The 25,087-nt window shown below is 51.0% G+C and overlaps 1 protein-coding gene across 4 annotated transcripts in view; it reads left to right on the forward strand.

Moving 5' to 3' along the window:
• PARVB (parvin beta) overlaps positions 1-25,087 on the forward strand; it is a 77,717-nt gene extending 52,630 nt beyond the window's left edge. For all 4 annotated transcript variants that reach the window (XM_001362354.4, XM_007502784.3, XM_056797499.1 and 1 more), the window contains exons 5-13: positions 2,069-2,209; positions 4,900-5,015; positions 5,945-6,003; positions 8,320-8,339; positions 11,605-11,666; positions 12,873-12,941; positions 14,026-14,127; positions 18,858-18,930; positions 24,561-25,087. In XM_001362354.4, coding sequence (XP_001362391.1) covers positions 2,069-2,209; positions 4,900-5,015; positions 5,945-6,003; positions 8,320-8,339; positions 11,605-11,666; positions 12,873-12,941; positions 14,026-14,127; positions 18,858-18,930; positions 24,561-24,637 — 719 coding nt within the window. In that variant the 3' untranslated portion in view covers positions 24,638-25,087. The remainder of the gene's footprint in view (positions 1-2,068; positions 2,210-4,899; positions 5,016-5,944; positions 6,004-8,319; positions 8,340-11,604; positions 11,667-12,872; positions 12,942-14,025; positions 14,128-18,857; positions 18,931-24,560) is intronic.

Here is a 25,087-nt window from a genome sequence, read left to right on the forward strand (position 1 = left end):
CATCTCTGGTTAGGGAGGATTCAGGGACCTCTGAGGTCCCTTCCAGGACTAGACGGAGGACCCTTCAGCCCCCATTGGTGGAGGGAATTCTCTTACCAGAATCATGGGGACGAACCCCCAAAAGAGCTTGTGTTCCCCTTTGAAATGAGCGCGAGCTCCCCTCTGCGTGTCTTTCTTCCCCTGCACCCCCAGACCCACAGGCAGGGACTTCCTTTTCTGCCCCCAAGGGTGTCTTCCTTTGTAGTCGGCCTTTGAGAATCCACTTGTGAATGGTCAAGGAGGGGTTTTTGAAGCCCTTTCCTTGGGTCTTAGCGTCAATGTGTGTTCTGGTTCCAAGGCAGAAGAGTGGTAAGAGCAAGGGGCAATGAGGGTTCAGTGACTCAGCCAGGGTCACCCGGTGAGGAAGCGTCTGAGACCAGATCTGAACCCAGGACCTTCCATCTCGAGGCCTGGCTCTCCATTCACGGAGCCTTCTGGCCACCCCCAAGTCATTATTTTTTTAGTCATTTTTGGAAACATTTTTTCCAAACGGCTTTTCTTATGCCAGTTTCCCAAACCAAAGATGGAAGAGTCTTCTGGAAGTCGAGGGGGAGCTGTTTCTGCGTCTAGGCTGTCGTCCCCTCCCCCGGCAGTGCCAGGCTCTTCAGGTCATTCTGCCGGAGGCCTCTCCTTTCCTGCTGCGTGGAGCCCAGCGGCTTCGGGGTCCACCTCGGGTGATTGACCACCAAGCAGATGTGACAGTGCTCGTTCAGCGCCCGGCTCCCTCCTGCTAATAACGCAGTTTGGGTGTCCAGGCGGATCTCATCATTCTGCCTGCCAGGTGGCATGAGAGGAAGGAGGGAATGATGGGAGGGGGCAATCCTTGTCCTCCCAAGCTGACCACTTTCTGCCTCTCCAGCCTCGCCTACGTAAAGGGCCTCTCATTCCTTCTTCTGTGTTGGGGCAGTTTTCTGAGGGGAGTGGTTAGGAAGTATGTGGTAGGAGAAGGGTGATGAATGAGTGAATAGCCCTTGATTTATCTAGCTGCCCATCTATCTTATTATTTACTTTTAAATCCCTGCCTTCCATCTTAGAATCAATGCTCTGTCTTAGTTCCAAGACAGAAATGCTGTAAGAGGCAATGGGTGTTAAGTGACTTGTCCAGGGTCACACAGCTAGGAAGTGTCTGAAGGCCAGATTTGAACCCAGAAACTCCTGGGTCTAGTCCTGGCTTTCAATCCACTGAGCTACCTAGCTGCCCCCAAATAGGCATTTATGAAGCACCTACATTGTGCCAGGCATGGCATTAAGTGCTGGGGAAACAGATACAAAAGTAGGATGGCCACTACCCTCTCAAGGCTTATATTCTGATAAACCTGGCCATTTACTGACAGGATGATTTAGGAAAGCCACTTTCTTCCTCTGTTTCTTTCTCTGTAAACTGAAGGTTTACAGATAATGACTTCTAAAGTCCCTTCCAGCTCTAACATTTTGTGACGGGCAAGTTTAAGGTCAAAGGTTATCAGCTTCACTTCATTGGCTGAATTAATGAATGAACAGATGGATGGATGGTGGGTGGATGGATGATGAGTGAATAGATGGATGGATGAGATGGGTGGATGGATGGATAGATGATGGATGGGGGTGGATGGTGGTTGAATGGAATGGATGGTGGGTGGATGAGATGGATGGATGGATGGATAGATGATGGATGGGGGTGGATGGTGGGTGGATGAGATGGGTGGATGGATGGATGGATGGATGGATGGATGGATGGATGTATAGATGATGGATGGTGGTTGGATGGGAAGGGTGGATGGTGGGTGGATGGTGGGTGGATGGTGGGTGGATGGTGGTTGGATGGGAAGGGTGGATGGTGGGTGGATGGTGGGTGGATGGGAAGGGTGGATGAACAAAAACGTATTATTATTGGCTATAGGCCATGCTCTTTGAGAACATCTGATGGCTCCAAAGTGCTCCTTTTCCTGAGGGAGGTGTGAGGAGACCCCCATCCTGACTAGTTGGTTTCTCAGTCTGATCCAGCCACAGCCCACTGTTGACTCTGTCTTATCCCTTGTCCTCATCCCAGAAAAGTTAGCTGACCGCAAACTGAATGTGGCTGAGGTGACACAGTCAGAAATAGGCCAGAAACAAAAGCTTCAGACCATCCTGGAGGCGGTTTATGATGTCCTGCGGCCCCATGGCTGGACCATCAAGTGGAACGTGGACTGTGAGTAGTGTGTGATCCTGGGGACAAGGGGATCAAGATGGTGGAAGGCAGGTGGGGGTGGGGGGGGGGTTCCAAGCAGAAGAGTATCTAAATTCCTAGGCCTTAGGCAGTGGGATTCTTTCCCTTAGACATAATCTGACCTCTCCAAAGACCAGGAGAGTCAACAGTGGATTATCTGCTTGGTGGGAAGGACCAGTGGTCCGGATAAGGCCCCAAAGCCGATCACACTGGGCTTTAGTGGCTTGTGTGTTTATGGTATTAAGCTGAATAATGCCAGAATTTAAATCAGAGAGAGGCCAGAAAGGGCCTCTGAGGGATGCAGAGGAAGACCTGTGTGTCACAGGCAGGGGACAGACCAGATGGCCTCTAAAGCCCACTCCAGCTCTAAGATCCCACATTCACGAGTTCCATGGGAGCTCTAGAGCTCTCTAAATACCCTCACTGGCTATCTTGTCCAACCCCCTCATTTTACAGAGGAGGAAACTGAGTGACTTGTCCAAGGTCTTGTGGAGAGGGTATCAGAGCCAGGATCACCTGGACCAGCCTCATTGTTTCACATAGGAGGGAACTGAGGCCCAGAGAGTTCAGAGGTTTGCCCAGGATCCTGTAGGTACACAAAGGTTCACACACGGGATCACATGGGTCACAGATGGACTTCGAACCCAGATCGTTTTACTTTGGAGCTCATGTACCTTCCACCATTTCCACCCACATCTGTTCCTTTGCTCCATCACAAGGCCTCAGCCTAGTCCTGGAAGAGACCTCAGAAGCCACTGACTCCCAACCACTCCTTCTACAGAGGAAACTGAGGCCCAAGACTCACCCCCATCCTCACCTCTCCAAATCCTACCCAATCAGAGATGCCCTTCAGTCTTGCTTCCCCCAGGAAGCCCCCTGGGCCTGCCTCTGAGCACAGGGTCACATCTGTGTCCCGCTGAGTCGTGGCTGATGCTGGAAGCTCCCCTTGGGCTCCTTCCCCTGCCCCGTCCATCCCTGCCCCCCATTTGGGGTCCTCCTGACTCTCTGCCCCCTTGCCAGCGAGAGTTTTCTGATGGCTGCTAAGGAAGAACAAATAGAAGGGGATGGAGATGCCAACAGGGGACTTAATGAGCCAGAGCAGGTGTTACCTGTCAGTACCAACCTGGGAGCAGAATTTACCCGGTGAGCAGCCGTGGCATGTAAGCGATAATGTTGTGGCGTCTTTTGATGGCAAAGATCATTCATTTTCTTTTTTTTTACTTTTTTTTTAAACCCTCACCTTCTATCTTGGAGTCAATACTGTGTATTGGCTCTAAGGCAGAAGAGCGGTAAGGGCTAGGCAATGGGGGTCAAGTGACTTGCCCAGGGTCACCCAGCTGGGAAGTGTCTGAGGCCAGACTTGAACCCAGGACCTCCCATCTCTGAGTCTGACTCTCAAACCAAGGAGCCACCCAGCTGCCCCCCAAAGATCATTCATTTTCATACAAATGTTTTCCCACTAAGCCACAGCCTGAGGGGAAGGCCATCCCCTGGCAGATTGGGATGAAAGGTCTTCTGGCCCCCACAGGGTTGTTGTGCTTTTTTTAAACCCTTCTCTTCTGTCTTAGAATCAATACTGAGTATCAGTTCCAAGGTGGACCAGCTGTAAGGACTAACTGGGCAATGGGGATTAAGTGACTTGCTTAGGGTCACCTGGCTAGGAAATGTCTGAGGTCAGATTTGAACCCAGGACCTTCCATCTACCTGGCTCCCAATCCACTGAGCCACCTCATTGCCCTGGAATGTCTTCCTTTTGAACCAAATTTGATCAGTAAACAAAAGGGACCAGGGTTCTTTTCCTGTGGACATGACTGTCCCCCTGTCACTTTGGCGAAGGGCCAAGGGTCTGGTGGGCCGCCTCTTCTTTAGCTCTCGCCAGTGAGACGTGTCCGGGATGGTCCTGAGTATCCATTTATGAGGCTGCCCCTGGCATGAGTCCACCATGGAGACCTTCCTCAGTGGTGATGCTGGCCTACCCAGGGAAGCTGGTGTCGTCAGTAAGCTTCTGTTCTTACCCAGACGTCAGGGTCTCGAGACAACGGGGACAGTACGAAGGGCCTGGGACGTGACTGCAAGCAGGCTGGACAGCCCCAGCCCTCAAGGAACTGACCCTCTAGTGGAGGACACAACAGGGTGGTGGAAGGAGGCGGGGAGGCCCGCTCCCCGGTCAGAGCCCTGAGCCCCGGGGGCACCGGAGAGATTCTGGACTTTGGAGCCAGGGGCCTGGGAAATCTGGCAGCCCATGCCCACCTCATGTCTCTTCTGCCCTTCAGAATGGCGCAGAAATTCCCAGTCCGGTTTCTGGTGAAGGCCTCTGGCTTTATCCAGTCTAAAGTGAGAAAACCCACGAATGGGGAGGTTCCATAAATTGCCCAGGATCCCACGGGAGGTAATTAGTAGAAATGGGGCACACACGCAGCTCTAGACTCCACAGGCTCAGCACTGTAGAGCCTGAAGGGGCCTCCGAGGCCAGATAGCCTCATGTTACAGAGGATGATCCTGGGCCCAGAGAGCTCAGAATCACTCAGGATGAGGCAGAACTTGAATCCAGGCCCAGCTTATTGCTCGATAATCACTCTCCTCTCCAGGCTGCCTCATTGTTTTATGTTTGGTTTTTGACTTCACTCGTGATGTTGTTCAAAAGACACCTTCCTTTCTTCCTCCCTCGGTAGCCATCCATGGGAAGAATCTGGTGGCCATCCTTCACCTCCTGGTTGCTCTGGCCATGCACTTCCGAGCCCCCATCCGGCTCCCCGAACATGTCTCTGTGCAGGTGGTGGTTGTCAGGGTAAGTGACTGCATCCCCCATGCCTCCCCCTGGCTCGCCTAGCCGGCTCCATCCCAGGCGGGCTCATGGGGTGCCCGGCTTTGGGTTTTTTCTCTTTTTTCTCCTGAGAGGCTCAGTTCTGTTTTCCTTTTTGATGAAATTTATAGCTTTTTCTGGATTTGAGATAAATGAAGGAAATGGGAAACAGTGGCATGCTGGGAGCAAGGCGAGCCCAGAGGCTCCTGGAGCTTTCAGGTTTAATTTCCAAGTTTTTTTCAAAAGGCACATTCATCTCCTTCAAAAGGCAACTCGTCAGAATTCAATATTCAGCTCCTAAATGTGCTTATCACTCAGCGGAGGAGTTTGCAGTTAGGGTCACGTGAGAGAGGGGAGGGGGAGGGGGAAAGAGGGAGAGAGAAAGAGAGAGACAGTGACAGAAAGAGAAAAACAGACACGCAGAGAGACAGAAGGGGAGAGAGAGATGGGGGGGAGAGAGAGACAGAGTCCCAGCCCTCCTCACCTCTGTCCTGGCTCTTCCTCCAGATTTATTCCAATTCTAGAGTCATCAAAGCCTCTCCATCCCTTTCCCTCAGGGCCTGGGCCTTAGCCGACTTATTTTATAAGCTGACCTGACCTGGGTGCCAACAATAGCTTTATTTCTTGGGCTTCCTGGAGAGCTTTGGGCCTTGTGGCCAAGCCCCTTTCCCAGCCCTCCCTGAGCCTCCTCCCTGGGTGCTTCAGAAGGGTTTGGTGAGTGAGGAGCCCCACTTCAGATAACATTACCTACATTCTTTGGAGGACCTTCTGGAGGCAGGCTACAGGAGGTCTGAGGAATGACCAGATGCCTAGGACTTTGGGCATGGTGGGGGTGCTGGCTAGGTGGGCCTCCTGTGGAAGCCACTACCCATTGCCCTCTAATGATTGTTTTTATGTCTTTTGGGGTCTTTCAGAAACGGGAAGGCCTGCTGCACTCGACCCACGTGGCAGAGGATCTGACCACCACCACAGAGTGAGTAGACTCCTCCCAAGCCTTCTGTAAAGAAAACTGACCAAGGGTCTTCACTGTTCTTTATTGTTTCTTGATTTCTCATGAAATCATTGGTTTCTAGATGGTCAATTCTGATTTTTAAGGCCTGGTTTTCCTCTGTCAGTTTTTGGTTCTCCTTTTTCAATTGGCTCATTTCTTCTTACGTCACTTTCATTTCTCTTCCCCATTTTCCCTCTACCTCTAATTGGGTTTTGAAGTCTTTTTTTGAAGTCGTTCCAGAATCTGTCCAATCCATATTTTTCTTTTGGATTTTGCATGTGTTTCCTTTGCTTTCACTGCCCCCTTCTCTGTCTGCACTTTGCTCTTTGTCTCCATAAAAAGTCTTTAGAGTTTGGTACTTTTTTGTTGTTGTTTGCTCACGTTTCCTATTTAATTATAGGTAGGCTCTATTTTCTGGGAAGTTGGGGTACCCTCTTAAACTTCAGTCCTACCTTGAAGCTATTTTCAGCCCATTTTCTGGGTTGTTACTGGTTTACCAGATGGTCTGAGGGCTGAGAGCTCTGACAGCCCCCTTCCTTGGGGCAGATTCAGTTGACCCTTGAGATGTTGATAGCTTAAAGGCTTTCCTCAGGCTTGGGTATAAGCTCTGAACTTGATTGTGGGCTGATCAGATTCTAGCTCCAGGCTTAGACTTGTGGGGGTTTTTGTTTGTTTGTTTGTTTGTTTTTGTCTCAAAGTGTTCTTTATTCAATTAGGCACACCCTTGATTGCCTTGTCCTGGAGCTCCACCCTTAGTTTTGGGCAAAAAGATCTCAGGGAGGCTCCCCCTGAGAACTATGTCCTCACCCCAAATCCTGAATTATGTCCTCATCCCAAACCCAGGTTGGGATTCCTGGCTTTGCTCTGGGCCCATAAAGATTGGTCCCTTTCAGCACAGATTGTTCTGGGCTGGGACTCCAGACTTCTTCACTGGTTTGCAATTTCAAGGGGTGTGAGTTGGCTTGGACTTCTTTTTGCCTGACAGGATCTCAGGGTCTGACTTAGCTTGGGATTAAGTTTGGAACCTGTGAGGAGCAGATGTGTGGGGCGATGGGGATGTGCTTTGCTCTTGGCTTACTCTGCCCCCTGCTAGCTTTGTTCCCCATATGATCTCTGCCTACCTTTCAGGTTTTTCTTTTTTGAAGACTGTTTCCCTCTGTCTCTGTTGGTTCTTTCACTCCTGTATTTGCTTTGTGGCAATATTGGTTGCAGAGGATTTTCATGGTGAAACAGCACACTGCTGTCCTAGTTACTCCTCTGTTTCAGCTTCAGTCTTCACTGTTCTTGTTCCCGTCATCATAGTCTCATCATCTGTTGTGTAGATGTGTCAGAAGGCCATGGCTTCCCCTTGACGGGGGCCATTTCCCCATTAACCCTGGAATTCTCCTTTGAAGGCCATTCCAATCCCAGCCTCCTTCCCCGTGGCCCTTTCTTGGGTGCTTCTTTATGACTCAATTGCCTTCCTTCCCAAAGGCCTTGTGCCTTTTGATTCCTTCTTCCCGGAGCACGAGTTTTGTTTTGTGTTTTAAACCCTCACCTTCAGGCCTAGTATCAGTTCCAAGGCAAAGGATGGTAAAGGCTGGGCAATGGGGGTTCCCCAGGCCAGATTTGAACCCAGATTCTCCCATCACCAGGGCTGGTGCTCTATCCATGGAACCACTTAGCCGCCCCTGGACATGAGTTTTAACCACTATGCACCCATAGTATGCCAAGCTTTAAGATCTTCTTTCTCTATTCTTTGGTCCTCTTGCAAATGTCTCACCTGGCTTCATTTACTTGGCACACTTAATGCTTTGGCCAGAGAGAGGGACAAAAGTGCCCGATCAATCAGTCATTCAATCCCAGCAAGCATTTATTGAATACTCGCTGTGTACGGGGATTGTACTGCTGCTAGGTCCTGGCCACCCAAAGATAAAAAGAAAGCAGGCCTGGCCCTCGAGGCTCACCAGCTAATAGGGAAAAGCTCTAGAATGGTGTATTCCAGAGGCTTTCTGCACCTTTGGGATGTTCCGATGCAGCCAGCCTCTCAGAATAAGGTTTTTAAATGGTAAGATGGCTGTGGAATAGGGAAATCTGGTTATCCAATTAAAAAAACTCCTCCACTGCAGGTGGAGAAGGTGCCCTTTTTGTGAGGAGGCCAGGCAGGGCTGTGGCGAGCAATTCATGATATGAATTATTCGATAACCAGAAGGATCAGTGCCTGCTGGTGCCTTTATTCATCGCCTTTTCTTTCCTGCTGAATCCTTTGCCTGTCAATTAACCTGCTCTAACGAGTCCCTTTCCCGTTTTCATTTGTAGGATGATGATGGGAAGATTTGGTAAGTAACCTGGGAGATGGGCACGTCGTTAATATTAATGATAATGATAAGAGGAATAATGGCTCTATGCTGGGTGCAGGCTGAGCATTTTACAAATACCTCATCTGAGCCTTCCAATAACTTGGGAGGTAGGTGCTACCATCTTCGCATTTTACAGATGGGGAAACTGAGGTAGACAGGTGAAGCGACTTGCTCAGGGTCACCCAGCTAGTCAGCTTTGTGGATCGGGGCACCTCCTAGCTATTGGACCTGCCCTTGCTCTTACTGGAGGAGGGGCCTGGGGTTCCCCTGGACAGTCTTTCTTGGGAAGGAGCCAGGAAAAGGGAGGTCATGGCCGCCGAGGCTCCTGGCAGCGGCCTAGGGAATAGAGACTGCAGAGGAAGCTGGGAGTACCACCCAGGACATATGGCATATGTGGTGATCCGATTAGCCAGAGAATTTCCCTCTAACCCAGGATTGAATGTAATCTTCCTGTTTAAAATCCGTCCCCCTTTGTAATCTAAAGCTGATGAAAAATCAGGCTTCTTGCTTTCTGCTCTGATTAAGCTCTTCCCCCTTTCAGGACAGGCGGGGCAGAGGGTGGGGGTGGGCTGCCCCCCCCCCCCCCCCCCAGTGGCTGTTCCAGCCAGGGAAGGGAAGGTGTCTGCAGCCATTCAGGATGTTTTGTTCCTTTCTTTTGTTTCTCTTGCCTTTAAAGAGCTCATTTGTATGGGAAAGGCCAGGCCTGCCCAGGTTCCCTGGCTGGAAAGCTTTTGAGCCGGTCTGGGCAGGCCGTCAGAGTGGGTGTTGAGGCTGCCCTGGGTGTGCACTTTCCTGGGGGGACGGGGAGAAGGATCTTTGCCCTAAAGAGCTTTTTAAAGCCACAACAAAGGGCAGAACCTGGCAGCAGCTGTCTTTAGGGTAAGTCTGGGCCAGAGAAATGTGTAAATCACACATCTGTCAGCCAGCAAGCATTTCTTCAGGTTGACTGGGTGCTAGACCTTGTCTACACAAAGAAAAGGAACACCCAGCCCCTGCCCCCAAGGGCTTCCATTCCGCTGGAGGGACAGCATGCCAGTAATGGGTGCATTCAGGGCCCATGGAAGAGAAGTGGAGGAGGAGGCCTAGGCCCCGGGATGGTCTCCTTCTCCCTTGACCCTCTCTGGAACGGTGAACACCACAGCTGCCTTGTGTTGGGGAGGGGGGAATAATCCTTTACCCTCTGCCCTTTGGGCCAGCCAGCCCACCAGGGTTCTGGGTCTGCCACCCATCTGTGCAGAACTCCTAGGAGGTCTCTGGCTCTGGACTCATTGGCAGGGTTCTAATCCTGCCTCTGGGGATTATGCATGAGCACATTACTGGACCCCCTGGCCCTCAGTTTGCTCCTCTGTCTAATAAAAATCCATCTCCTTTTGGCCCTTTCCATAAAAAGAGACTCTTTAAAAGCAAGAGAAACAAGGGTACCAGAAGCGTCTGTGTCCTGGCAGACTCCCGTTTGGGGCTCCCCAGTGTCTGATGACTGGGCCAGAGAGCCCCCAGGAGCCCCCCTAAGCCACCAGTCAGGCTGAGATCTCCAGAGGCTCCTTCCAGCAGCAGCTCATGAAGGGCCTCTTCTCTTCATAGGGAAAAGCATCTTCAGGGAGCCAGGGATCCTGATGGTGGGGTCGCCATGGCAACAGCTTCCTGCTTGCCTTCTCATTCCTCCCAGCCCTAGGCTCGCCCTGGAAACTGACAGGGGGGCCAGAGACAGGTTTGGGAGGGGATCATGTGGTGGTGCTGGGAGAAAGATGGTATTTCTCTGCTTTCTTGCCCTCCCCCCCAATCAATCTAGAGATTCTGCTTTTGTCCCTGGGGTTCACTGGCCCTCTCTTAGCTAGAGGGAGGTTGGGGGCTTCAGCCTTCAGGATTATTAGGCTTTTCTTCCAGATGCCAGATCACCAAGTGCCCTTTATAACGCTCAAGCAGGGGGTTTTCACCTTGTTTGGGTCCTGTGCACCTTTGGCAGCCAGCCTGCTGAAACCTGTGATGCCCTTTTCAGAAGCAGTTTTTAAATGCACAAAATCAAATAGGGAGCAATTGCAGTGAAATAATTATCAGAGCATTTACCCAAACGCCACGCCAACAAGCAAGTTCCCAGATTCCCCTGAAATCTGTCCACAGGACCTTTGGGGTTCCACAGACCCAAGATTAAAAGCTCTAACACGATAGGGAAACAGAGAAGCTCCTTTGTACTAAGACTGGCTCAATGCCTTAATAATAGTCATATTCCCAGTAATAGCTAGCATTTGCATAGACACTTCACAAGTGTCATCTCATTTGAACTTCACAGCAACCCTGGGAGGAATGTGCTATTGTTATCTTCATTTTACAAATGAGGAAACTGAGGCAGACAGGTGAAGTGACTTGCTCAGGGTCACACACAGCTGGTATCCAAGGTGGGTCTCCAACTCCTACCTTAATCAGCTGCACCTTAATTCAATTTAGTTTAATTCACTCAACATTCATTAAGTATCTATAACCTTAGGGATACAGAAAGTTAAAACAGTCCCAGCCCTCTAGGAGCTTCCAGTCTAATGGGGGAAGGGGAAGGCACTAACAACATGCAAACAAAAATGTACCACATGAGCCCCTTGAGAAATGCTGCGTCGAGTCCCACTTCCTTAGTTTAGGATTGTTTGCTTTTTTAATTATTAATTTTCAAAATTAATTAATTAGTTTTTTACCAATTACATGGAATCACAAATTTCCACACAAGTTTTTCCAGGTTATAGGATCAAACTTGTGTCGCTTCCTCCCCCCACAAAACCTATGTCTAATTGTTCATTGTTGTGAGTGAGTAATCTTGCAAAACCCAACCCCAAATAAACAAGGGAAAATCATCTGCCTTCATCTGGGTTCTGACCCCAGTGCAGCAGCATCCTTTGTCACTGTTCTGGATCATTGTATTGTTTGTGGGTTTGGTTTTTTAACCAAATTTTGAAGCATTCCTTTTGCTTTAGAACATTCAGATTTTTTCCTCAAAGATTATGGAATAATCCTGCTAAATAGCTAATAGAGAGTAGAGAGGATTTTGAGTCTAGGCAGGAAGACTTGGTTCAAATTGTGCTTCAGACACACTTCACTAGCTGTGTAACCTTAGGTAAGTCACTTAAATACCGAGCCTCAGTTTCCCCATTTGTAAAACGAGAGGGTAGACTAGATGGCCTCGAAGGGCTCTTCCAAGTCTAAGTCTAGGATCCCCAGCTCTCCCTCATCTAACACGCTTCCCATTTCATGTGCCCCACAGAACGAGACGCCTTCGACACGCTCTTTGACCATGCCCCCGATAAGCTCAGTGTGGTGAAGAAGGTAAGCTGGGGTCCACTCTGGCCTTCGGTTCTGCCACCAAGGAGGCAGCTGATGCTTGGACACTGGCTGCCCAAACTGAAATGTAATTAGAGTCAGGAATGGAGCCGTGAGGTAGAACATCAGCCCCCTTGGGCTCCTTGGGCTCCCTGGGCATCTTCCGGCCCGCAGCCTTGTGGATTCTGGCAGGTGCCTTCCCCAGCTGACTCGGTTCCCTGGAAGTTAATTCATATTCAAGGCCTCTTCCTCACGGACACCATTTTTGGGGAGAGGCAGGCCTGATGGATCTTGCTGTTTCCGGGGAGCATTTTAAGTCCTTTTGGAAACTCTTTCTTGAGGCTGCCTGTCACAGGGGTCTGTGGAGTACATTGAGCCCATTTTTCTTCCAGACAGGAGAACAAAGGAGAAAGGGCCTTGCAGATGTGAAGGCCCCTAATGGGGGGGGGGGGGGAGTCCAAATCGAAGCGTGTGAACTTCCCGCCCTTGAAGTGAGATGATGAGTCTCCAGGAGCATCTGGCCTGGATTTTTTTAGCCGTTTATTGTTCAAGACAGTGAAAGCCGTCCCCGGCGGGGCATAGAAATACATTCAGTGTGGATGTCTTTCTTCAGGGAAGCTGGGCTGAATGGAGGGCCCCCGGAGACAAGCCGCTGCCGATTCTGGCCCCTGGCCCGGCTGCTTTGTTGTCTGCCTTTTGCAAACTGGCTGGGGGGAGGCGATAGGAGGGGGCTGGCCAGGGAGATGGGCAGTCTCAGATCTTCGTACCCCCAGAAGGCTTCTGGCGAGCCCGGGACCTTTCATGCTCGATCCCAGAATTCATTGTGTGGGTCTGCTCTGCCCTTCCCCTGGCCTCAGTTTATCAGAAGGGCCTTTTAGCCCTCGGCCCGGGATCCCACGATGCTGTGCCTTCTCCTTCGAAGGACTGTCGGGGGAAATGGAAGAAGCTGTCTTTATTCTGTTAGGCCATTAGAAGGGAGAGCTCGATGAGAGCAGTTCTTAAAAATGGAACCGGCCGCCTCGCGGGCCCAGGTACCGGCATTCACCCCAGGCAGAGCAGCACCTCCTCCCTGCCCCTCGCTTACAGTGGGCATCCCTCGCCCTGAAGGGTACCCCCTGCCTTCATTAGCTCGTAGTTTGGGTTTTTCGGGGCCCGGAGCCAGGGAGGGGGGCTGCCGCCGTTCACCCCTCGTGCTCTGCTCTGCTCCCGCAGTCTCTGATCACGTTTGTCAACAAACACCTGAACAAGCTGAATCTGGAGGTGACGGAGCTGGAGACCCAGGTAGGACAGCGCGTGGAGCCCTCCCAAAGCCATTCTGGGTGGCAGGCGGGGGCCCGGGGGGTGAGGGGCCCAAGGCAGGCCAGGCACGGCATCTCTGCCCCTGCGTCTCCATTGAAGGGCTTCCCAACGCCTGTGAGCGACGGCTTCGCAGGGGAGCCCTTCCACCATTTGTGACGACATCAGATCACGTTTAAGAGAGGCAGCTGTGGAGCCTCAAGGCCCCACTTCCCAGCCCGTCTGACGCACCTTCCCAGAGGCAGTGCTGATCGCCATGGGAAGAAGGACTTTCGTCCCCTGGGAGCCCCCAGAGCAGCGGAACCCCAGCTCCAGCCTCTGTCCCTAATATCCTTTCAAAGGACCCCCCTACCCCCCCCCCTCCATCTTAGAATTAATAATAAGTATCGGCTCCAAGGCAGAAGAGCGGTAAGGGCCAGGGTCACAGCTGGGAAGTATCTGAGGCCAAATTGGAACCCAGGACCTCCCATCTCTAGTTCTGATCCACTGGGCCACCTTGCTGTGCCCTAGTATCTTTTAAGACAACAAAACAAACCCCAAATCCCTGTGCTAATAGTGAGCCCCCCTGATCTCTGGGCCCTTTTCATGCCTTTTTCAGCCAGAAGAGGAGGGCCATTGATTCCCAGGCAGGCCTCTGGTTCACCCAGCCTTCCTGAGGGTCAGGGCCATTCCTGGGCCAGGCGGCAGCCCCACACAATGGCCAGCTGGAGCGGCTGCCCCTCCTCACATTTCCTGTCTTTCTGCGCTCCCCGTGTTAATAGTCTTCCCTACAAATAGCAGAAAGAATTTGTAGGGATAATTGTAGATCCATAGACTCCTGCCCACATCAGTCAGTCAATCATGGGAGAGTGATTATGTGGCAGGGTTCAATCCTGTCTCTGCTGCCTCTCAGTCTCCTCATCTATAAAATGGGGCTCCTCACCACTGGAGGGCTGGCCTCACAGGGTCCTGGGTTCAAATGTGGTCTCTGACACTTCCTCACTGGGTGACCCTGGTGAGTCCCTTGGCCCCAATTGCCCCGATCGCTCTCCTTGGTGGATGGCACATCTTTAGGGCTGACTTTCTTCAGTTTGCAGATGGTGTCTACCTGGTTTTGCTCATGGGCCTGCTGGAAGGCTACTTTGTTCCTCTCCATAACTTCTATCTGACCCCGGAGAACTTTGACCAGAAGGTAGGTGGGCACGTGGCTAGGGGCTTTGGCGGGCATCACCTCGGGTCATGTGCCACGCTTCCACAAGGCAACTTTCAGCCTCTGCCCTTTGATGGCACCGCTGGCTGCCCCGAAAGTCCCGTCAGAGGCGACCAAAGCCACGATGATTCGGAGAGACAGCCAGGGAGATGAGTGGACACTCAGTGTGTGGGTCTTGGGCTTTCTAAGTGCTCCTGGACCCTAGCAGACTCCCCTGGCCCCGGCTGACCGGTGTGATATTGAAATTACTTTAAAAAGACTATATCAGTCTTTTTATTAATTTAAGGTTGCCAAGGAATTCAGCTATGTAATTCCTAAATGAAACACTCAAGTTAGCTGCCAACTTTTTTATGGTGTTTTAATTACAAACAGGAGGAAGAGGGAGAGAGAGAGATTTAGAGGGAGAATTTAGAATTAGGGGGGGGTATTAAAACCTTCTTTCCTTCTCTCCCCTTTCTTTAATACCCACTCTGCTCAGGCTGAGCCAAAGTGGGCCCAAGGCCCTGGATAGCCAAGGCAAGGAAAGAGATCAGTCCTTATCACTCACATGACCAAACTGGAGAAAAACAGTCTGCGGGCTCCTCCAACTCCAAGCACCAGTCTCCAACTGACTCTCCCCTCCTCACAGGAAGTCCTGAGAACTCCAGAGGCTGTTCCCTACCTCACTTCCTGCATCTCACATGTTCCAATGGTAGCTCTAGCTTGACTTAGGACCGCCCAGAGGTCTGTTCTTTTTTTTGCACATGTCTGTTGAAGGCCATATTCTCAAATAATTAAAACTTGAGTTTTACTGCAGCCCTTCCTAATCTTGTTACCCTGAGTAGAGTGGAGACTGTAGTTTCCAAGACCTGATTCTGTTATTCCAAGTATCTCTATTGTTATTGATCAGGAAATAGCTAAATCCTATCTTCTAAAGAATGGTCTGAATAGGGTGGAGTAGTTTTGAAATTCACGAATTCCCCTGAGGCCCGAGGAAGACCAGTCTCCCCATGGGTCTTGTAAACATACCAGCTATGAAATTACAATAGTTAGAGATAAGGGAACAATAGGAGAGATAGAGAGAGAGACAGCAAAACCAATGTTTTGCTGGGCACATTGACAAAAGCCAATTAGAGGGCAGTCCCCTTTGGCAGAAGAGTGTACATTCAAAATAAATTCAATCAACCTTCAGTTCAAGCAACCACACCCCAAGCTTCAGTCTTGATCTTGATGTAATGTAGGTTTTCTGGCATCTTTCTGCATGAATGAACTGTTGTTCATTCTCTGGATTTAGGAGTTAGCAAGCTTCTTCCTTGAAGATCTTTCTCAAACAAACAAAAAAAAACTTTTCAAAATCTTGGATTTTTATTAAAATACGACCCCCCACTGAAGTGGGTGTTAAAAAAATCCAGTTCAGCTCAGGATGCATTGTTGAGTTATGGGGATGTATGAGTCAGTTATTAAAAGAATTCAAAAACAATAAAAAGAAAACAAAAAAGAAAACAAAAAATATATAAAGGGAAAAATTATGGAAGAAAGTTAAACTTTTGGGAGAAAGGGGAAAAAAAATTCAAAATCAGAATCAAAATACCAAAATCTATGTATAAAATGTTGAGTAAACAAGAATAACTTCATAATGGGCCCTTGTGAAGGTCCACTTTAAAGTAATTTCTATCTCACAAGTCTGCAGGACAGAATGCAGTAATATTTTACTTACCCATTTGCAGTCAAGACTATAGGAAGTTGTCATATTATAAGAAGGAAAGGAACTAGAATTCTATTTTGATAGGGAAGAGTCATTCCCTGGTCTGACTTTTTTCATTCTCAGGGATATAGTGAGCCAGCATGATAGTCAAAATTTTGTACTTGTATGAGTACTTCATAAAGAGTGTAGATACAAGGAAGTCCTATGGCTTAACGTATGTCAAGCGTTGCAACCTCGAATCCACATTAGTATTTCCTGTGTGCTCTTTTGGCACTATTCAGGTTAAGTCTGTGCTCCTTGTTTTTGTCCCATTTCCTGGAATCAGACACAAACATTAATTATAGTCCCATAACTTTTTATCAATAAATGGCAATTTCCCACAGTCTAAAGTTGTTTGGGTATGTTTTAATAATATAGCAAGTATGTATATTTAAATTTATATTACTGCAGAGAGAGAGAAAAAATTTTGTATGTACCTTTTGTACAAGAAATGAAGAAAGGGTGCAAAAATTCAAATATTCAAAAGAAAAGCAATAAAAAAATAAGGGAAAGAGAAGGAAAAAATCAGGAATTCAATGTGTTTTTGAAAAACAGCATCCACTTGTCAATGGATTATTATCTTCAATGCATGTGATAGGATACAGTCAATTAGTCTCAGCAGAAGATGCTCTCTTTACATGTGAGCACTGAATCCAAGAGTCCTTTTCTCCAACCTTTGTAGATGTTGGAGTAGTTAACAATATTTGGAATGGTCCCTCCCAGGAAGGCTGAGTTGCTCTAGTACGCTGGAAATTCTTAATATACACCTTGTCTCCTGGGTTCAGGTCGTGAAGTGAAAAGTCTAGTGGTCTGGCTTGTACTGCAGCTCCAGATCCATGAAGTTCACGCAGTTTATGCTGTAATTCCTACATATAGGAAGCAATAGTAGTATCTCCCCCTAATAGTGATGTATATGCCAGGGAGAAAGGCTTAGCCTGTATAGGCGGATGTCCAAAAAGCATCTCAAATGATGAGATATGTAAGTCTCCTCTAGGCCTGCTTCTAAGATAAAATAGGGCCAGAGGGAGAATTTCAGGCCATTTTAAATGGGTCTCAGTGCATAATTTGCCAATCATAGTTTAAGTTCTTTATTCATCTTTTCAACTTGGCCTGAGCTCTGGGGATGATGTGGAACATTGGAATTTTGTGAGGTCATGAAAGTCTACACCAGGGTGGGGGCATTGCCAGAGGCAAGGAGGGGCACATTGAGAGATGCTACAGAGTGAAATTGACAGGCCTTGGCACCATATTGGATCTGAAGAGTGAGAGAGTGTGAGGAGTCCAGGATGACTCCAAAGATAGGAGCCTAAGGGATGGGAGGATGATGGTGCCCTCTGCAGTAATAGGGCAGGTGAGAAAGGGTTTAAGGAATGAGAATTAGTTCTTTTGGGGACTGGAAGTCCAGAGAGAGGTTAGGGCTGGACAGGGGATTTGAGAATTATCTGCCTAGAGATGGAAATTGAATCCATGGTATCTGATGAGATGACTAAGGACCAAGTAGCGAAGTGAGGACAAGTTTACTCTCTTAGAGACTTGTCTGGGGCACTGAGAGTTAAGTGACTTGCCTAAGGTCACACAGTCAGAATGTGTCAAGAGACAGTGCCTCAAGCCAAGACCTCCTGGCTTTGAAGCTGACCTTCTACTCCCTGTTTGACACTGTTTTCTCTACAAAGTCTTTCCCAACCTCAGTGCAAAGACCCCATCTGTGAGATTCTGGTCTTGTTCATCAGCCATCCCCTTGTGATGTTGGGTTTACTGAAGTCTCCTGTTGGACTCGGCCAGAGAGGACTTTCAGACATTCCAAGTTGTTTTCAAATGTGGGTTTGATGAAACACTGACTTTCCCCCCAAATGTTTCTGTTAACTATTCATCGGCTTTGTGAGTAAATTTTTATCCATGAGTGTGATTCATTTTGCTGTTAACTCATCAGAATATCAGGGTTCTCTGGGTGTTTGATGACTGAGCATTGGCGATCTCTTCTCATTGTAGGCTTCACTAGTGGTTTTCCCCGACCTCTATCCTCCCCTGGCTTTGGGGACTGGCCAACAGGAAGCCTATTGGGTCTTTGGTGAGGTCTGAATCTCTGTGGGTCACTCAGGAGGTTTCCCTCTGTGGCAAACATTTGGTAGTTGGAGGTTTTAGACCCCGGGACGTTCTAGTCGAATGTTTCTTTCTTCAAGAGGTCTCCTAGTTTCATAGATTTAGAGCAGAGAGAGGCCTCAGAGGTCAGTTCATCCAACCCTTTTATTTTACAAATGCAGAAACTGAGGCAAGGGGTGGAGCAAGGATTCAAACTCTGGCCCTTTGACACGTAACCTAGGCTCCTCGCATGATTCTGTATCTTCTGCAGTTGAAGTAAGGGGAATCTCACTGAGGATGAGAGCATTGCCCTAAGGGGTCATGGCTGACCACCCTCTGAAGCCCAAATAACATGTTTCAAGAATTCTAATTTGATTCTCTCAACCACCCAGGGGCAGGGGTGGGGGTAGGCGCTATTATTCCCTTGTTACAGATGGGGAAACTGAGGTTTGCATATGGTCTCCCACCCTCTAGAGGGAGTAGAGTCTGGATTTGCACTGGGGTCCTCAGCTAACAGCAGCTAACCAGCTCATTGAGGGCCCCATATTATCCACCTAGCTTTTATGGTGCTTAATAAATGCTGATTGATCGATTGGTGCTGGGAATGTGACAACCAAGACTGAGCTGGTTCCTCCTCTCCAGAAAATAAATAAATTCTGTGGGATGACTCAAGAGCTGGAGGGAACCTTAGAGGCCCCCTGGTCTGGCTACTCCCTTTACAAGTGGGGAAACTGAGGCCCGGTGATGCATGGAGTGAGCAGAAGAGCCAGGCCCATGAGATCAGGGCGTCCTGAAGCGCAGAGGCCCTCCTTCCGTTTTACAGAGGAGGACAGGGATACTCTGTCTTCCGCACGCCCTCCCTGGGGATTTGTTGCCTTCCGCAATGCTGACCGACACTTGTTTTGGGCAGGTCCACAACGTTTCCTTCGCTTTTGAACTCATGCAAGATGGAGGACTCAAGAAACCGAAGGCCCGCCCAGAAGGTATTCTTTGGATTCAAAGCCGGGATGCTTTTCCTCATTTTCTGTTCCTGGATCCATCCCGCCCGGCTCTGCCCTTCCCGGCGAGCATTACTTGTGACAAAAGGGGAAGAAAGTTTAATTCGGCGCAGTTGCCCTTGGCGGCCACTGAGTCTGGGGGGACAAGCAGCGTTCTGTACCCACAGACCCCCATCTCTGCAGAGAAGGGAGGGAGGGACCTTTCCCATCCTCTCAGGTGCCCAGGCTAGTTCTGACAGTGACTGGAGGCAGCAGAGGGCCTTGTCTCCACTTCACAGACTTAGAGGGCCACCCAGACCACTGAAAGTGACCTGTCCGGCATCATGCGGCTAACATGCCCCAGAGGCAGGACTCGAATTCAGCTCCTCCTGGCTTTATCGCTGCCTCTATGTAGGAGGTGGCTGAAATCAAATTTAATTAGGGAAAAGCCTCCGGGGATGGGCAGACGGTTCTCTCTTCCTCTCACTCTCCTCTTTGCTTCCTTCCTCGCTCCTTGGCTTTGTTTTTCCTTCTTCTGAGCACGGTGGTGAATGTAGTCGGCTCAGGGTGATGAGCTCCCTGTCCCCCGAGGTCTTCCATGTTATCCGAGAAGCTGGGAAGGGAGGAAAGTCTCATTCGTCTTTGGACTAGCCCGTAGACCTAATCCTGGAAGGGACCTGTGTGACCCAGGGGCGTCGGATCACCGGAGGGAACCCTGGAGGTCCTCTGGCCCAGCTCCTTCCCTTTACAGTCGGGGAGCCTGCACAGGGGCCCTCCTCCCAACTGATAGATGAGGCGAGCAAGGCCAGTTGGGTGCCCAAGCACTGTGCAAGGAGCTTGCACAGGGGGCCCCAAGGGGCACGAGGGAAGGCATGAGGCTGGCCTGGGTACGTCCCTGGGACCCAAAGGGACTTGGCAGATCGTCCATCCCCGGCGCCCCTGTGATGGGCTGCTTCCCCCAGGGACGCGTCCGCCTCACCCCAGCTCGGCAGCCCGTCTCCCCCTCGTGAGGGAGGCCCACGTGGGCTTCTCCATTCTGCCCTGGGGGCAGCCAGTCGTGGGGAAGGTGGCAGCTGCTCTCGGCGAGCTCGGGCTTCACTTCATGGGCCATTTCTGGGGCTGGGGGCAAGGCGATCCCCTCAGGAGGGGCCACTTGGATAGCCAAGTGCTTGTCCTCTGACCGGAGATGGCTGGCGTGCCTGGGAGCCTTCATCCCTGATGTCCTGGTGAGGGCTTTGGGGTGCCCCCCTCGCGCCAGGCCCTCCCGCCCTAGAGGCCTCCTCTCTGGTCGGGGTCACTCTTCTGAGCATCATGGCCAGATCACAAGGCCCGGCTTACCCATTAACCACCATTTTGGACTCATGAGAGCCCTTTGAAGGAAGGGAACTGTGGGGTGGAGTGCCTGGGGCTCTGGCGTCAGGGGGCCTCCGTCCAAATCCCACCCCTGTGGCCTCCTCCCTGAGTGACATTTTCTTCCTCTGTCACACCAGAGGGCTAGACCAGATGGCATCCGAGGCCCCTTCTAGCTGCATTTCTTAGACAGGCCTCTCCCCGTGCCTCAGTTTCCCCTCTGTCACACCAGAGGGCTAGACCAGATGGCACCCAAGGCCCCTTCCTCCTTTGGGTCAGGGATGATTGTTGGGGAGCCTGGAGGTGACAGCTCCCTAGCTCCCCTACATTCTGGCCCTGCAATGCCATCTCCTCTGCCATCTTGTATGCCCTCGAGGACGACGCTTTGCCAGGTGCTGGGTATCGGCATCAGTGGAGGGCTGGCGGCCCTGTAAAGCTCTTTCTGAAGCCCGCCATCCTCTCTCCTCCGCTACCACTCGCGTGAAGGCCACTCAAGGCCTTGTCTCTGTGGCCGGCCCATGGCAGAATGCTTGAGAGCTTCTGTGTCTATTCGGGCCCTAGGCTGTTTCCCTTTATATCCCCGCCCCCACGTCCCAGCAGCCGGATGGGCATTTCTCGAGGTCCTCCTGATGTGGTCTTGGCAGAGGTGAAGAAGGGCCCTCGGAGCCCATCCCCCACACCCGTCTCTGGGGGAGAGACCTGGCTTCTCCCCCCTCGGCCCCAGATCGCCCCCCCCCCCCATCTGCTGCTTTCGTTGTTGTTCAGCCGCATTCGGCTCTTCATGACTCCATTTGGTGTTTTCTTGGCGGAGATCCTGGATTCTTCTCCAGCTCCTTTTACAGTTGAGGAAACTGAGGCCAACAGGGGGAAGTGACTCGGCCCCGGCTCCTACGTGTCTGGGGCCATCAGGGAGATGAGTCTTCCTGACTCCAGACACCACCTTCCACCAACTTAAGGCTTAAGCTGCTCGCCTCGTTTCAGCCGGCCTCCATGGATTCCTCTCCCTCATGATGGAGAGCCGGAAGGCCGAGCCCAGCTCTTCCTGGTGCCATCTGCTGCCCTCGCAGGTGCCTCCTGCCTCCCCCGTGTGTCTTGTCTCCCTCTTTACATTGGAAGCTCGCGGAGGGCAGCCTGTCTTTTGATTGATTGATTTGCTTGTTCCAGTCAGACTTCCGGCATCTCCCTCCCTCTCCTTCCCGGCTAGAGAAGGCACCATTTGACCAAAGATACTGTGTTGTGTGTATTTCTGTCTCAGTTCTTTTTCTGGAGGTGGACATTCCCGGTTCTGCTCCTTTCACTCTTCAGAGCTTCCCGGAGGCCTTGCCAAGTTGCTGTTGTTCGCTTGCTCATCACCTCTTACGCTCAGTATTCTGGCCCAATCCGTGCCACAATGTGTTCAGTCGTCCCCCGGCGGCTGGACGTCCCCTCCATTTCCAGTTCTTACCACCACCAAGAGAGCTGCTGTGGCTCTTTTAGGACACAACGGTTCTTTCCCTGTCCCCCCGATCATCCCGGGAAGCTTCCCAGCGGTCCTATTGCTGGGATGGATGCCTGGGGTACCGTTTCATAACTTTTGGCCATAATTCCAGATTGCTCTCCAAGATGGTTGTTCCGCCAACAATGGATTAGTGTTTGTTTTCTCCGTCCCTTCCAACGTTTGTCATTTTAGCTGCTCTGCGAGGTAGGAGATGATGCCTCACAGCTGTCTTGCTTTACCTTTCCCTCATCACCAATGACGTAGAATATTTTGTCACGTGGCTCTCTATAGCTTTGAGGCCTTCGTCCCAGAATTGTCTGTTCGTCTCTTTTGGCCATTTCTCCGTTGGGGAATGGCTCCTGTTTATACATTTGTCAAAGTCCTCTGTGTATTTGAGATGTGGGACCTCTATCCGAGAATTTACCCCTCACCTTTCTCCCTCTTCTACATGACTTATTTGTACGAGCCCTTTTTCATTGAATTCAATGAGAATTATCCATCTGGCTTTCCACAGTGCTCTCTAGCTCTTCCTCATATTCTTCTCTCCCTAAATCTGAAAAGTGACGCGTTCCGAGCTCTTCTAATTGCCTCGTCTCTTCTTCTGTCTAGGCCTGTGGCCGCTTGAATCTCCTCTAGGTAACTGGTGTAAGATACTGGCCTGTCCCCAGTTTCTGCCAGGTGGCTTTCCAGGTGTCTCAGCAATTTTTATTTACCAAATGGCGGATTCTCATCCCCAAAGCTTGGATCTTTACTTCGGGCCAACAGCAGGAACTCGGAGTGTTTTCTGTGGGTCGAGTCTGTTCCGCTGATCTCCCTCTCTCTTTCTTAGCCAGTGCGGGGCAGCTTGGAGACCCAGGCGCGCTCAGGGAGTTAGCATTGATGAGACACGTAGTGATGGGACAGCTTGTTCCGGGGACACTTCTCCGTGGGCCTTCTCCCTCTTCCCTTAGAGAAGGATCCCTCTTCCGAGCAGGAGAAGTTGGTTTGGCGAATCGCCGTGGCCCCACCATCCGGTGAGGAGCTTGTCTCACACTGGCATGGCTCACCCGTGTCCCTTGTGTCCGAGGCCCGCCCACTCCGGTTTGGAGTCCGAGGAAGTCGTCTGTGGAGAGAGATCTTGGGGGACATTTCCTGGTGGAGTTCTTTTTCGTGCTCCCCTCTCCTGCACTTCGGGTCCGAGCCCTTCCATTCCCCCCCAACAGTGACCCTTCCTTTGCTCCTCATCCTTAAGGACTGAAGCCCAGCGGCTCGCTGGCAGTTGTTGTGCCTCTGTTTACCCACCAGTGGTCCTGGTCTGGGGGCGCAGTTTCTGTCAAGTTGGAAGTCAGGGGAATTTAGGAACCTGCTTGAATGTGAATTGCCAGTCACAGAATTGAAAGGCGTCTCGGAGGGGCAGCAGTTGCACAGGAATTCCTCTGTACTCTCTTTGGCAACAGGTCATCCAGCTTCAGCTTGCAGACCCCCAGGGATGAGGAGCTCACTACCTCCTGAGGCTGCCCATTCTCCTCTTCCCCTTTGGATACTTCTGTTCAGAGTTTATTTTGGTTTTTTCCTTTAATTTTAATATTTGCTTCTCTGCACCCCCCATCGCCACCCTAGACCCCCCCTTGTTTGCTTCTGATTTTACCCCCTTGGGCCAGGCACACCAAAGAACAAGTTCTGTCCCTTTGCACAACAGCCTCCACACGGCCAACAGAGGCAATGAGCCTACTGTGTGCAGGTGCTGGCAGACAAAGGCTGCCCCCGCAGCCGTCTGGCTGAGGTCGTGTTCGGCGGTTGCCATGGCAAACATCGGGCAGGGTGTTGAGGCAGGGGCTGGGCAGAGAGCGCTGCAGGAAGCCCCAGTCCGCCCCCTTCCCCGCCCCCCATTCTGGTTAAAAAGAAAGGGGGGGGCTGCACTGCCTTTCAGGGGGTGTCAGCGCCTCTCGAAATAGAAATGTTAGCTCATGGACACGGCACAGATTTCAGAGCTGGGAGATTGATTTCCAAACTGTAAAAATAGCCAGCTATATGGGAGAGGCAGCCGCCGGCGACTTTGGAAGGGTGTTGGGCTCTTTATCCCTGCTCTGCAGGGGCCCACACAGAGCCCTGGCTTCGAATCCTGCCTCTGTCACCAGCCCCTTTCATGTGGGAGGCCTCCCACACGTCCTCTCCATCTCCCAAGGGTGGGGAGGGAACAAAAGGAGGAAACAAATACAAGAAGCACCTGCTTCTGCCCTCTCCCCACCCCCCCAAGCCCCTCTTTACCCCTATGCCAAGGCAATGAATGCCCTAAAGCCCAGGGGTGCTCCTCCCTCCAGACAGCTTTCTTGCTTCAGACACAATGGCCTCTGTGCCTAGGACGTGCTCTTTCTTCATCCCCTGCCCCTTATGGTTTCTTCTGGTCAAGAAAAAAAATTGTCTTTCAGTGAACAGTCCGTTTCTCTCCTGGCCCCTTCCTCGGGCCCATTGGAGGAAAACAGCCCTTGCAAATGAGTGCCCCGTTGGCTCCGCTGAAGCCCCTTCCACGGAGTCCTTCCCGGATTTCCCAACTGCTGGTCCCCTGCGCTGACTTTGCCTCGAGTAGATGGTCAACTGCGAGAGGGCAGGAGCTCCTCGAGACGGGGCTGGTCTTGCCTTTTGCTTTCCCCCCCAGCTTTGCACATGGCACTCAATGCTTCCTTATTGACTGAATTCTGCCATTTCCCCTGAAGTTTGTTGGGAGGGGTTTCTGGGTCTTATTCACGCAGGATGGGGGCAGGAGGGGGCTCGCTCCCTGCCTCCCCCCTCTCGCACCCCCTAAAGAGCCGTTTCTTCTTCTCGCCTGCAGATGTCGTCAACTTGGATCTCAAGTCTACCCTGAGGGTTTTATACAACTTGTTCACCAAGTACAAAAACATCGAGTGATCCCGGAAGCTGCTGACATCTTCATCCCAAGGGGAAACCGTGCCTCGGTCTCTCTTTTGTGCCTTAGCCTAGTTTGCCTGCCTTCATGATCCTCTGGGATCCGCTACCTCCTCTTTGGGGTTGTTTGATAGACTGTCTCCGTGGAGCAAAGCCTACTGGAAATGATGGGTCTGGGGGCTTCCCCAGCCTCGGATACTGGACCCCCTCCTGCTTTGCTCTTGGGATAGAGAAAAGACCAAACCCTGCCCCGACCTGAGGCCTCCTGGAGCTGCCAGGGACCCCCAGTGGTTCCTACGGGCACCCACGGGGCTATTCCTGGCTTTCACACGGTTTCAGCCCTGACGCCCATCCCCGGGGCTGGACAGCACTTTAAAAACCGGCAAAAATGGCCGTGGCGTTTTCTTTCTTTCTACCCTCCTTTCAAAGAAAATCTGAAACGATTTATGAGAA

This window comes from Monodelphis domestica, chromosome 5 (assembly GCF_027887165.1).
Source record: "Monodelphis domestica isolate mMonDom1 chromosome 5, mMonDom1.pri, whole genome shotgun sequence".
In the NCBI taxonomy this organism is placed as follows: Eukaryota; Metazoa; Chordata; class Mammalia; order Didelphimorphia; family Didelphidae; genus Monodelphis; species Monodelphis domestica.